Consider the following 13,782-nt stretch of genomic DNA (forward strand, 5'->3'; position numbering starts at 1 on the left):
TTGAATAACTTGTTTGATTATTCCACTTAACTATGACCTCTTTATGGGCTAGAATAATGTTGAAAAGCATAAAAGTCATAATTCACATAGATTAAGGTGAAAGATATGAAAGGAAATGGATTACTGAAATGGGGAAGGCAGAATTCCCAAAAGCAAAAATAAAAAAGATTTTAATAGACACTAGTTGTAATATGAGCTCAGGTATTTAAAAAAAATATTCATCTAAAATAATGAAATCTTAAACATTTAAAATCTGATTAAACTATTTGATGTGTTCATTTTATAAAAATACATGCAGTGTGATTAAAGAAACAAAGATGTTACATGTTCTATTTCCAGTGTCACCACCTCTGTTATAGAATTACTGCAGACCCAAATCTAGACCTTAACTCATCCTCTGTTCTTTTCCTGCTTTTTTTACTCACCTTGCACACTATCTCTGATTTATCAACCTTCCAGAAACTTCAAAAATTCCGTGTTGCCTACAAGCTAAAACACTCACTTTTGGGTTTAACATTCAAAGTCCTTCACAATATGATCTTTATTAATCTCTGAAGAGCCAACCCTTCTTACTCCTCTAAAAGGGAGGTTATTTACTGTTGTTTTAGATTCCCACACACTCCCCTGCAGGAGCAAACCTATGTGAGCCTTCATTCCTCCATCATGTGCTGTCAGCGGCCCACAGCATTCTTATGCACAGAGTTCTTACTGAACGATATTACTGCTGTTGTCAATGTTGGGTCAGCCGCTATCCATTATTTCTATATATATGATCATTGGAACATTTCATTAACATAGATTATATTTTAACGGAAAGTGTTGTGTTGTGAATGCTAGGTTCTTTGCTGCAATGAAAATGCTTTATTTTCATTATTAGTGATACAAAATGATGTTTAAATGTTTAATTTCTCTTGCTGTAAAAACGTTAGCACTATTCTAGTAAATACTTCCAGCTTAAAAACAGGATATGTAATATCATCATTGCATTAAAAGTAGCTATCTTCTTTCACTACAATATTAATATTAGCATTACACAAAAATGCCCTGGTATCTTTTCAAGTGCCTAGCAATATAAATCTGTGCCCACTTTTTAAAAAATAGCTTTATTGATGATGACATGAACAATACTGTCTCTTTTATGTATTCTGATGTCTACACAGCTCTCCCGTCAGGCTTGTTTCCCTTCCTGCTGGTCTGAGAAGGCACTGTGTTCCTTTAAAACAATGTTCTTTCTATTTTTACCATGCAAAAATGTTTCTGTGCCTACCAGGTCATCTCTTAAAAAAGAAGTATGTCCCCAAACCCCAACATTCCCACATGTGTGCCATGAATGGTCCTTTGCCTACAATTTATTCCTGGTTCTATAGCATTTTCTCACGGCACTCAGGTGCACTATACTTATATTTTCCTGATTTTCCTTGTCTCACATTTATTCACCCATCATCCTTCCATCTGCTCTGTATATCTATTCACTCATCATTCATTCATTCATTCATCCATCCATTCATAAATCAAATGTTTGCCAAGGGCCTTCCTAACCCAGCCCTGGGCCATGCTCTGCTACCACAGGGATGAATAGAACATGGTCTGTCCTTTCAAGGAGCTCAGTAAAGGAACCATTTAACTAAAATCCATCCTCTCCAGGCTGAATTCACACGTTTCCTCCATTGGGTTCTTTGATTCATTAAATTCCTAAGAATGACCATTACTTTTTTGTGTGTGGATATTTTATTATTAATATTTCAACATTTTACATTTTCATGCTTCCTTTGAAAAACTATGAAATAGAGATATTCTAATGTTCAGCCTGGCTCCGATTGTCTGAATGTACTTTTAAACATCCTCAAAGGATAAATTTATACTAAAATACAAGTTCTCTTTGTTATAAATAGACTATTCTTGGAAGTTTAACTTCAGCACAGAAAAGATAATTACAGCCACACACATCTAATAGAGTACTGTATCTTCTGGTATTTGAAGAAGGTGGTTTGGCTTGAATTACATATAATTATAGTTTAAGAAAAATTAATTATTCTCACCTAGAATGGTATGACCTGCACGGCAGGCAGTGAAGAATAAAAACTACTATTTTGAGCTTAGTATTGAATTACTCACTATGTGATCCTATATATTATTTCATTATGAAAATCATATCAACATGGTCAAGAGTACTTTAAAAAATTCCTTCTCCTAAAGAGACCCATCGTGAAAAACAAACCAATGCCACACTCAAACAAGGCTGATTAGCTTCAGAATCACAGAAAATACAGAGGATAAGTTAATATATTCATTTAAAGAGCATGCTTAATCTTTCTTTTTAATGAAATGGCCTAAATAATGTCAATAATTCCTGCCCCATGGAATGTGCATGTTATAAATGATTAACAGCACACAAACATAACCACGGCCTGGCCTTTGTATGCACTGGGCCACGTATGTACACTTATGTGGGGGCCCTTTTCCACCCCCCCTCTGCCTAGGTGCTGGCATTTATGTATTTTGCTGTTTGCTTTTCTTCTAAAAATATGAATGTCCATGGCCCTTTATCCTTGGCGTCTGAGCTTATCTTGTTTGTCCTTAAGAGTATTTTTAGATATTCAAATATACTTACACTGCTTTCCTATTTTTCCAAATACTTGTCGTGTGGAGCGCTGGTGTTTGCTTTGAGACTCACATTTAATATTGTGAACTATCTTCTGCTTTCAGCCCCTGAGGGGCCGAGTCTTTTTCATCCTCTAGAGCTTCACACATCTTTTGTGCAGCAAATTCATACTTGTTAAGAAGAGCTTGAGTATGTTCCTGACCTACATTAATATTTTGGTTTTAAAATAGATACTATTCTTCAAAGTCCATAGAACTTAGGAAGCTCATGAGCTGAAGGCCACGTGAGGTCCCCTCCCTCCCGTCCCTCCTCACTTCCTTCTTCGCCGGCCACCATCTCTCTCTCTTGCCAGTCTACGAGGTTCCTTTGCTAACTGGCTGCCCAGCTCTGTTCTTGCTCCCCAGTGACACTTCTTCCCCCACATTTAAGATATCAGATCATGTCACTACCCTCTGTCAAATGTCCCAATAGCTTCACGCTGAACTTAAAATAGAACTATGTACTGTGACACAGGCAGGGCCCACTGGACCTGCCCTGGTGACCTCCAGTCAGTCACACGTTCTCAGTGTGGTGATCCTGCCCCTGACGGGTGACCGTGCTTCTTGATGGCACAAAGCCTTAGCTAGTCCAAGCCTTAGCTAGTACAAGGCTAATACAAGCCTTAGTAAAGCCTTAGCTAGTACCAGGCTATTTTTGGCATTTAATAGGTGCTCAATAAATGCTTGTCGAATGACAAAATGATCTTGAAACTGGGGAAACTGCGATTGATATATAAGATGGAATGGGTTAGGCATAAGCACAAACACCGTTCTTTTTGTGGTAGTCTGGGCCACATATTGTTCGCGAGGATTGGACTTTGAAGGGTTACAAACCCTTGTAACTGCAAAGATACTTTTGCCTCCCCAGAACTAAAGTCTTTAGTACTCGTCTCTCATTTTTTTTCCTACCGAGGCAACAGTGAAGAAGCACACGTTAGGAAGCGCTGCTCCGTGGCCCACTATGTGACGTCTCAGCCGGTTCTCAGGGAGCCGGCGCCCTGCTATCCTCTCGCTTCTCCCAGGCCGCCTTCACCTCGAGTCTCCCCAAGCTCGGCTTCCTCCTCACACGTGGGATCCCAGCCCACGTGACCCTCTTGCTGTGCCCTACAGGTCCACCGCCCTGTCTAAGTTAGGGGCTCTCCGATTTGATTTGCCACTACAGTGTCCTTGTTGCAATTACTTATTACTTCACAGTCGACCGTTTCTCCCCCACTCTCCTGTGAGCCGCCACAAGTGCCTTTCATAGTGTCAGGAATGTAAAAGTTGCTCAGTAAATGCTTTCTGAGTCAACCGATCAATAAACCCGGAGTAGAACAAGTTAGGTTGAGTTCTAAGTGATGCAGTTGCATCGGGCATGGGCATTGTCAGTTTCAATTGGCAATTATTAAATGCCAGACATTACTCTAAGATATTATTCTTCATTTCACATAATGAAGCTGAGTGAAAAAACATGACATTACTTTAAAACAGAAACAATCACATATGTTACCAAACTTGATTGCAGATGCCTTCATTTCTAAAGAGAAAACGTGGTAAGAAGTAGGGGGTTCATTTGTGCATTCATTCATTTATTCATTCAACAAATAAATTGGTTGACTACTTACTACATACCAGAGCCTGTACAAAATGTAATAGTGAAATACACACACACATGTGAAAATGCATAAGAAACAGAGACATGATATCTGTTCTCATGAAATTCAGAGTGAAAAGTGAGAGAGACACACTAAGAATCAAATATACGTAATATTGTTTTAAAAAAATTAATGAATAAATACTTGGAGTAGTTATCTCTAGGTAGTTCTATTCTGAGTAGTTTATATTTTCTTCTTTAATTTTTTCTATTTTTAAAATTTCTTGTTAAGAATATATAGTATTATAGCAAAAATGTGTTGATATATTTCTATGGTGTGTGTGCATGTGTGTAAGTGCTTAGCACAAAGAAAAAAGAGAATATATGTATATATATACATATTTATATGAATGCCTAGTTATAACACACATTGCTTCAACAGATACTCTTAGACCCTTAATGTTTATTTTCAAATTTATAATTCCAGAGAAAGAGAAGGAATATAAGGGAAAGAATCATTTTATAGGCTATTTTCTAGCTTGTACTTACAGTTGATTTATGGAGTGTTTTTTGAGTAATAAAACAAAAGTTATAAACCATTAACTTATTGTACTAAAAAGTGCAAGGGCCCTAATACAATTGTCTTGTCTTAGAAGGTATATAATAAAAATAATAAATGGTTAAAACTTTAACAGTTTCTTGCTCTTATTTTTATTATCTTTTCTCTACTGTATTACTGTAGACTAATGAAATAATAAACCCTCCATCCAACTGATTTTTTTAATGCTATGATAAAATGTTAATGTTGCAATTCTCAGGACTATAAGAGCAAACCCTTCAAAGATTATAACTTAATTTAGTTTATTGTTTTCAAACTATGACTTGATTCAAACTATTTGGATAACAAAATCTAGGCTATTCCATGAAAACCACATGAAAAGATGATAATAAAAAATAATGATTGTAAAATATCTTTTTTGTTAGTGAATAAACACAAATAGAAAAAGTATATTTCGTTAAAATTGGGGGTCTGGGATTTTTTGTGAATGCTCTTTGTTATTTCTTTCAGAATAATCTCTCTGTCACACACACACACACACACTCACACACACACATACACACACACATACACACACACATTACCACACATTAGAGTATCAGATCACATGGGTGGTTGGGATGAAGTGGAAGTTCTGTTTCTTACTTTTTGTCTATATAATCCTGAATAAGTCTGCAGAAGCCTCCCTGTGTCTGACTCCTCATCCCTAAGATGCTAGGTGATACATTATCTTTGAGGTCATCATCTAAACTTCTTCTACAGTGTCCAGTGACAGACAAACAAGCACCTGCCTCCCAGTTGCTGCATGGGACCCTCTTCTTTGCCTGGCCACGAAACTCCTTCTACCCCACAGTTCCAGACATCTGCTTGAAACATCAATGAAAAGCATCTCTAGGAAAGCTTTTCTAACTGGGGGCGAACCCATTCATTCCCCGTCCTGACTGTCCCTGTGCTCTGCGGACGCCTGCGTTCTTAGCCGCACCCCTGGCGTCGCGTGAACCCGCTCTGACAGATTTGTTTCTCCATTCGTCATCCCTCCAGATGGCGTTCAAATGAATATAGCATTCAAATAACCACACAGAAGAAATCTTCCTATAACCAGTTGATGCATACAAAATGTGTGAAAATCAGATTATACCACTTTTTTTTCCAGTTAGAATTAGTTTCAAAGGTTTTCAGTTTGCAAAAATTGCATTACATGCAAAACAAGTATGTTCCACATGGGCCTAAATGCTGACCAGTTACTTTTCTGTGGCTTGGGGCAATTCAGGCAGAAAGTGATGAATTAAATGTACATAGTTCCAGAGGGATTATTTCCCAAGTTCTTTAAAATAGCACTGAATCAAAAATGGATATATTTAGATAAATAAAATTCCGGAATAATAGTACTAATAAAACAAATAGTAGGTGGTTAATAACTAGTAGCTTAACTTAACTTGTTCTCAAACTATGACTTAAATCAAACTATTTGGAATTTTTCCACAAATGAAGTAATCCATGAACTCTTTGTTTCATAAAGAAAAACATATCTGGTGAGACAGAACAGAGCACTAGAAATTAGTCATGGTAGGTTCTATTTAAATCATTTCAAAAAACTTCCACTCCTTTTTGTGAACAAGTTATATAAATTCTATCTTGCAAATAAGGACACAGCTCTGACAAGTCCACCATATTTTTTAAATATGTCATTTCATTGTAAACACAAACAAGAAACCACCAACAAGAAGGATTTCCTTCCAGCCACTACTACATCTTGATTTTCTTCACTGTTCTTTAAAATGAAACTGCATTAAATAAAAGCAGCAAGTTTGAGCATGTTAAGGGAACAGTAATATGCATGTTACTAAAACTTATGGTGACCAGTTCAAATAGGCTGAAGATGCTTTTGAGAAGTACGGACTAGTGGTATAAAAGGATGCAAAAGAAATTATGTATTGGAAAGCAAAAATGCTTTGGAGCAAAACACAGTGTGATTTAAGTTGTTTTACAAATGCTTAAAAGAATTAATTTGACCTTACACAATATTTTATACTTAAATTATATTTATATAATGATAACATATTTTAAAAATCATTTTTAATTATAGAAGTAATGCATTAATTCATGCATCTTATAAACATAGACATAAGCTAAAATTCCATTTAGGCCTTATTTCAAAACGATTCCCTGGATATAGCCAGTTATGTTTTTGTTGTGAATCATATGCGATTCTTAAAATTCTTATATGGTTATGAATCCACATAAGATATATAGTATTGTTTAGTAGTTTATTATTTATAAAGACTCATTTTTTGGTCCAGCACGTAAGCACAGAGTATCCGCCCTGTGTCTCTGCCAGTCTCCCGTGGTACAGATAGAGCACAGGGCAGAGAAGTGAGCTCAGCAGACACAAATCCCTTCCCGGGGCTGCCATGCAGTAGAGGAGAGGCAATGGACACTAGGCTGAAGATTGCAATCTGGGGCTCAAGAGAAAGTCCCAGGTGCTATGGGGAAGAGTAAAACAGAGAAGAGGATGAGAAGGGAGTGCAGTAGTGGGGTAGAGATAGGGTGTTAAATCTGGTCCTCAGGGAGTGCCTTGCTGAGAATTAGGATGTGAGCAAAGCCTGTGTACTGCAAACTTGGTGCATCTGCCAAAAGAGTGCAAACTGTTTTCAAACTGCCCCTGCTCAAGCAGTGATGTGAAGCAACATTCCCGGGATGTGCACCCTGACCAGTACCACCATGAATGGTCTACCACGCCTGTAGTTTCCTCTCCACCGCCTGAGTCCCAGTGAGGTCTTGACTCTCAGAACTAGCATTGACATCAAACACTCCATGGGGATCTCCACTGGATTCCAGTTCTTCGCTAACTCCTCTTCCTTTCCTTGCTCCTTCTCCGTCTCCTCCAAGGTGTATTTGGAAATGAGAGTACAAATACGCTGCACTATTTAAGGGCCACTGGCTGACAGTTTGAGTGAAAAAGATTCTGACCAGAGTCAACTTGCAGTGGGAATTTGTCTGCTTGCTGTTTCTTCATTTCCTGGGTGAATTATAAATACACAAAAAAGACACTCCCTCCAGGGAGCAGTCTGCTCAGACTAATAAAGGAATATATAAGTGCCTTTGATCAAAGCTTGTACTGTGATGCATAATCTATCCCTTTCAAGTTCTGCAATCTGAACAAAATGACTTTAGATAGTTGTACTAAAAGATATAGATCGAGTTAAATGCAGTGGAAAGAACACAGCATAGGAAAAGGTAGACGCTGGTCTCAGCAAAGTTGCCTTCCCACTAAGACTAAATATTAACTGCACCTAATATTTTGATCAGTGCACTGATCTCTAAGACAAGGGTGCTCTCTGAGGTTCAATTTCCTCATATCTAAAATGAGGTCATTGCTGCGCACCCTGCTTACTTTCCTTTTCTGCATACATCGTTATTAGCCTCAAATTAAATAAGTAAAAAAGTATGAATAGTCGTAACACACTCTATAGATGACAGGAATTATTATTTATAAAATATTAAAAATTCCAGTGCTTCCTATACTGACTCCAAACCCAAGACTATCTAAAGACTAAATAGTATGCACGACTGGTATACAAAAGTCACAGCACTGCAGGTCTGATGTCTCTGTCCTCCTCTGGAGAGAACGAAACCCTGATGTGCTACTTACTGAATTGCTACGATGTACAACTAACAATGTGAGAATCACAGAGTCAGAATCCCATACTGATGATTCAAAGCTCTCCTTGTCTGATTAAAGTCAAGGGGGAATGGCAAAATCTACAAGATCTCCAAGACCCATTAGAATGATAATAAAAGTATCATTTTTTGGTTTAAAATAATTGAATTTCTAGCTAACATTGTATGCAGGTTAACACCGCAAAATATGATTCCAATCTCTTCTATCCTCTAACACTGCTTTTAAAAACATGAGAAAGAAAAACCATTCATTTCATGCTAACCATTCAGGACCAATGAACTCTGCTTAATAAAAACACACATTGTAACTCTGCAATTTGGGAGTAATACTACAAATATATGACACATCCATTACAACCTTGCTGTGGCTTTAGTCAAACAGCTCCTGATTTAATCATCACATTGATTAACAACCCAGAATAGTTATTAGCAACTCTTTCTATAACCATCAACACATTTCAAACAAATGCTTTGCTTTTGAAACTGAGGAGTCTAACTTTCCAGGTCAGGAATAAGTGATTTTTTTTTTTTTTTTTTTTACAAAACCTTTTTTCTTTTGCTGTCTGACTAGCATGGAAGTGGCGTATGAATACACTTTATTTCTGTGAAGTCAATTATTTGTCTTGTCGAATAAAGTATATACTATGTTTCATCTTGAAGCTGAAGAATAGAAATATTCTATGACTAGACAACACAGATACGCTCAGTGAATGAATACATTTATTTATCTCTCATTTTTTTGGTTTTGTATTTTCAGCTTCCTTCTGGGCAGTTGGAAAGTGAGGACAAAGTGGTCTAGTGTGATGAAATGGGAAAACTTTTCCATTTTTAAATTTAATTTTGATGCTCTTTTTCAAAGTCCCAATGTATGTTTCAATTTAATGCTATTCTCAGCTACAATTTCAAGCATACCAACAGAGCACAGAGACAGATGCCATGATGGCTGGAAGCAGGTACTGATTTGTCTCAGCCTCCTCCCACATTTGTCCCCACATTTTACCCACTGATTGGCTGTTGTGGTTTCTGCCAATCACTTTCTTAGTGAAAGAATAATTACAGATTCCCTTGCTTTTTTCTACAACTCAATATTTTTTCTCAATATGTAACATATGTACATAATATTCTGAAAAAATATATAGGAATATAATACATATTCTTATCTGTGGGTATTCTTTAAAAGAAAAAATACAAGAAAATCTTAGTGCTATGTTGTTTATGAACTACTACTATGCAATGACTTATTTACAAATTCCTGCAGTGATTCAGTTGGAATGACTTCAGTGACCTATAGACTTGAGAAATAATGCTATAAGTGAATCCCACACCTATGTCCCTGACTCTAGAGTGGTTAGCTGACGTCATTCTTGTTTAGTGATTTCTCCTTCCTTTTTCATCCAACCTTTCGGCATCGATGTGCCTCCATGACAACCACAGACTGAGTAAGCTTCCTCCTTCAGACTGTTATTTAAAGTTCAACTTCCATTATTAGTTTAAAAAAAAAAGAAAGGAAAAAGGTAACAAAGAAAAAGATTGGGTGGCACAGACAATTAAATCATTACTCATCAAAGCAAAAATTCTAGGTTCTTTGTTCTTTGCCACAGACAGATGGGTGTGCTAGCTAGTGTCAATCCAGTGTTCTTTACTTGTTTTACCTAGATTGGGCCATTTCAGACACATTCTGCATTTCTGAACTGTTTGCTCACCTCATTTCTGAAGCAGAGTCCTCATTTTTGGCCTTATCAATTATCATATATTTTTACTTGTGGATGTCCTCCCTATCGGTTTTTTAAAATGAAATTTATGTCTGCTTTCTAGTAATTGTTTTGTTTGACCAAAGCTATCAGCTACCATGGTCTTTGCCATCTAGCGCTTCCAGTTGTTTCATAGCTAGACACTTCCAGTAACCCCTGGAGTCATGGACTCCACTGTTGCTCTAATATCACCTTCTCCAGTCAAATCTCTCCATTCTACAATGGATCAAGGATGGTATTCTGATGTTGTTTATGGTATTAAACAGCATCTGGAGCTATCCTCTGTCATGTTATTTTGTCTCAACTTATTTCCTTATTCTGCAAGTCTATCTGTCTCTCCCATTGGACCCTGGGCTCTGCCATTCAAACAGAATATAGACTGTAATGAAATGTTTCCAATTATGAAGCTCTTGTCACCAAATGAGGTTCAAAGGATAGTGACATTTTCACTGTGTGGTAGGTGAGAATCAGGGCAAAGTGAAACAGAAAAAAAGGGGCCCAAGTGAGGCTGGAACAAGCCTTGGACATCCAGGTTTAACGAGCACTTGTGAGGCACCAGCTCTGAGCAAAGAAATCCATGCCAGTTCTTCATGTTCTGGCTTCTCTGACTTCTGCTGGGTTGAGATACCTCAAAAAGCATTAATAACAAGGTATGAGTGCGACACCAGGGCAATTGGAACCTGGAAACAGAGCTTCATGAGCTTCTGTCACAGCTGCAGAAGGGAGCCTCTTAGATTTCCTCTTATGTTGGCTGCTAGATGCTAAAATCAGTAAATCGTAATGACTGACACGTTTCCAGGGAAGACACTTAATGTCGTGCCTTGCCAAACACATCAAAGGAATTTTGTTTATGCCAGAAAGACTCTGGTGACTCTCAGCAGTGCCTCAGCTCACTTATTTAGAACCCTAAACTGGTATTTTTGTAGCTTGTAGGTCACCAACCTGCCAGCCTTGTAATTTACAGTGTTGGAGAACAAGCCGACATCGCTCCTCAGCACACTCAGCAGCCTGTTCCTTTTCGCACAGGGACGTAACAGCCAACGGCTTGTATCTGTGGAGAGCAGGAGGGGTGAGAACAATGACTGGATTTGCCAAGCAAATGATCATGTTCGACAGGGCTGTCTTCGTTACACCGTTTCTCAAACTTGTCTCCACCTTACTTTATCCCATAGACCCCCCCCCATACCTCTCCGCTGTGCATTTACCAGGCAGCTGTGACTAATCCTTATCTTCTACAGAGAAAATGATTTTTACAATGAATCAAATATGTTTTGCAATCCTTTAATTTATGTGTAGCATTGTCATGAAGTCATTTTAAACCATTTAACCAAAGAAAACTTGAAGAGAATGGAAATTACCCTATTAGTTGTCATTGAAACTTTTGATTATGCTCTTTTAAAATACAGATTTTTAAGAAATTCAAGCATTCTTTTTTTTTTTTTTTTTTTTTTTTGAGACAGAGTCTCTGTTTGTTGCCCAGGCTAGAGTGAGTGCCGTGGCATCAGCCTTGCTCACAGCAACCTCAGACTCCTGGGCTCAAGCAATCCTCCTGCCTCAGCCTCCCGAGTAGCTGGGACTACAGGCATGCGCCGCCATGCCCGGCTAATTTTTTTTCTATATATATATAGTTGGCCAATTAATTTCTTTCTATTTATAGTAGAGACGGAGTCTCACTCTTGCTCAGGCTGGTTTTGAACTCCTGACCTTGAGCAATCCGCCCGCCTCGGCCTCCCAGAGTGCTAGGATTACAGGCGTGAGCCACCGCGCCGGCCTCAAGCATTCTTTATTACCATTTGAAAGTGAATTTACATGTAATTGGAGTCCATAATAAAGGAATATCAAAACATCTAAAAAAATCTAAAAGTCTTATTTGAGAGATGGCATAGCTTCCTCTCCATATATTAGGTATTGAATATTTTAAATGTTCTAATCTAGAAGGACATTTTTATTTTGGGAAGTACCTTTGAGTAAATTGACTTCTATTCCCTCACTGAAATTCATGACTATCTACTAGTTTCTTATCGATTTTTCAAAAATGACTTTCAAAATTATATCACCCATTTAAAAAATCTATGTAAAATTTCCTTTGAACTCATGGTATTTAGCCTGACATATAGGCAAGACTGCACCAGGGGAGGTGGAGGAGGAGGAAAACAGAAGGAAATGAGCAAAGATCTACGCAAGCGCATCCTGGTGCATTCTGTGTTTATGGTTCTCATGTTGGGTTGCTCTGTAAGCTGATGGAAACTCAATGCCAAAACCTAAATCACATAAGTTTTCTGTTATTTTCAGTATAATACCTTAGTGTTTCATCTAAAGTTCACTGCTACAAATTTGGCACCTTCTAAAATGAGTTATTTTCTCATTTCCTTAGTGCAATTAAGAAAGGGAGTGTGTTGCCCACACATCTTCATTTACCACCTTCCTTGCATGAGAGCAGTGTAAGAAGTGGACATGTCCTATGGAAACCATACCAGAATCTCTGTCTCTGTCTCTCTGTCTCTGTCTCTGTCTCTCTCTCTCTTTCACACACACACACACACACACACACACACTTACTTTATTTTTGCTAGTACTGTGGGTAAATGAGGGCCCACAAATGGCAGTGCAACAGTGACCATGGAGCTGGCGTACAGATCAATGGAGAAAATGCACCAGTTACGGATGGAATGCATGAGTCTCCCAACATCCTAACCACGGATGCCATGCTGTTGGGAGGTAAGGTCTTTGAGAGGTGGTTAAGTCATGAGAATGGAGCCCTCACAAATGGGATTAGTGCCCTCACAAGGTGCTGAAGAGACCAGAGTTCTTCCCTTTGACCATGTGAGCACACAGCAAAAAGCAGGACACAGGCTCCTGCCAGACACTGAATTTGCTGACACCTTGATCTTGGACTTCCCACCCTGCAGGACTGTGAGAAATTTCTGTTGTTTATAATCCACCTCGTTTATGGTGATTTGTTATGCAGCTTGAACTGACCAAGAGAATATCTATTTAACTTCTCACAAGACATTTTTTATTTCCTTTCTTAGATCCTTAGCATTCTCACTGAAAACTCAGCATATTATTTTTTCCTGAATTGAGAATCTTTATAATCTTGCTAGCCACGAGCCAGCCAAAATGAATTCATCAACGTCAGCAACAGCCCTTCCTTCTCATATACAGACTCTCACTCACGTAGCAAACTCAGGGTATAGGAGGGCATTAAAATAGCAAAAATAGTGTGTAGCAGAGACTGAGCACTGAAATTGTAGAAACTATAGCGCTGAAAAAGACATGACGAATCTTGTTTATCATTTTGATCACACCAAAGAGATTTAAATGATTTGTGGATGTCTATAGTATCCAGTATTTCTTTTTTTTTAGAGTTGACAAGAATGTGATTTCTTACATGCCAAGCACTGAAGTTGGTACCTATGTTTTTTCCCCTGGGCATATTGTGGTTGCTGCAGAAGATAACAGGAAATTCATCAGTGTCTAGCAGAGCACCAGGAATGGGTAGAGTGGAGTCTGTGTGCAGAGTCAGGAACTGAGCACAGGGCAGGGCGCAGGACCACCCGGAGGGCTGGGGCATCCCC

The 13,782-nt window shown here is 38.2% G+C and overlaps 1 protein-coding gene across 2 annotated transcripts in view; it reads right to left on the bottom strand.

Annotated features, from left to right (window-relative positions):
* MYO16 (myosin XVI) overlaps positions 1-13,782 on the bottom strand; it is a 610,163-nt gene that overhangs the window by 88,969 nt on the left and 507,412 nt on the right. For both annotated transcript variants that reach the window (XM_012751938.3, XM_012751933.2), the window contains exon 28: positions 11,147-11,255. In XM_012751938.3, coding sequence (XP_012607392.2) covers positions 11,147-11,255 — 109 coding nt within the window. The remainder of the gene's footprint in view (positions 1-11,146; positions 11,256-13,782) is intronic.

This window comes from Microcebus murinus, chromosome 13 (assembly GCF_040939455.1).
Source record: "Microcebus murinus isolate Inina chromosome 13, M.murinus_Inina_mat1.0, whole genome shotgun sequence".
In the NCBI taxonomy this organism is placed as follows: domain Eukaryota; kingdom Metazoa; phylum Chordata; class Mammalia; order Primates; family Cheirogaleidae; genus Microcebus; species Microcebus murinus.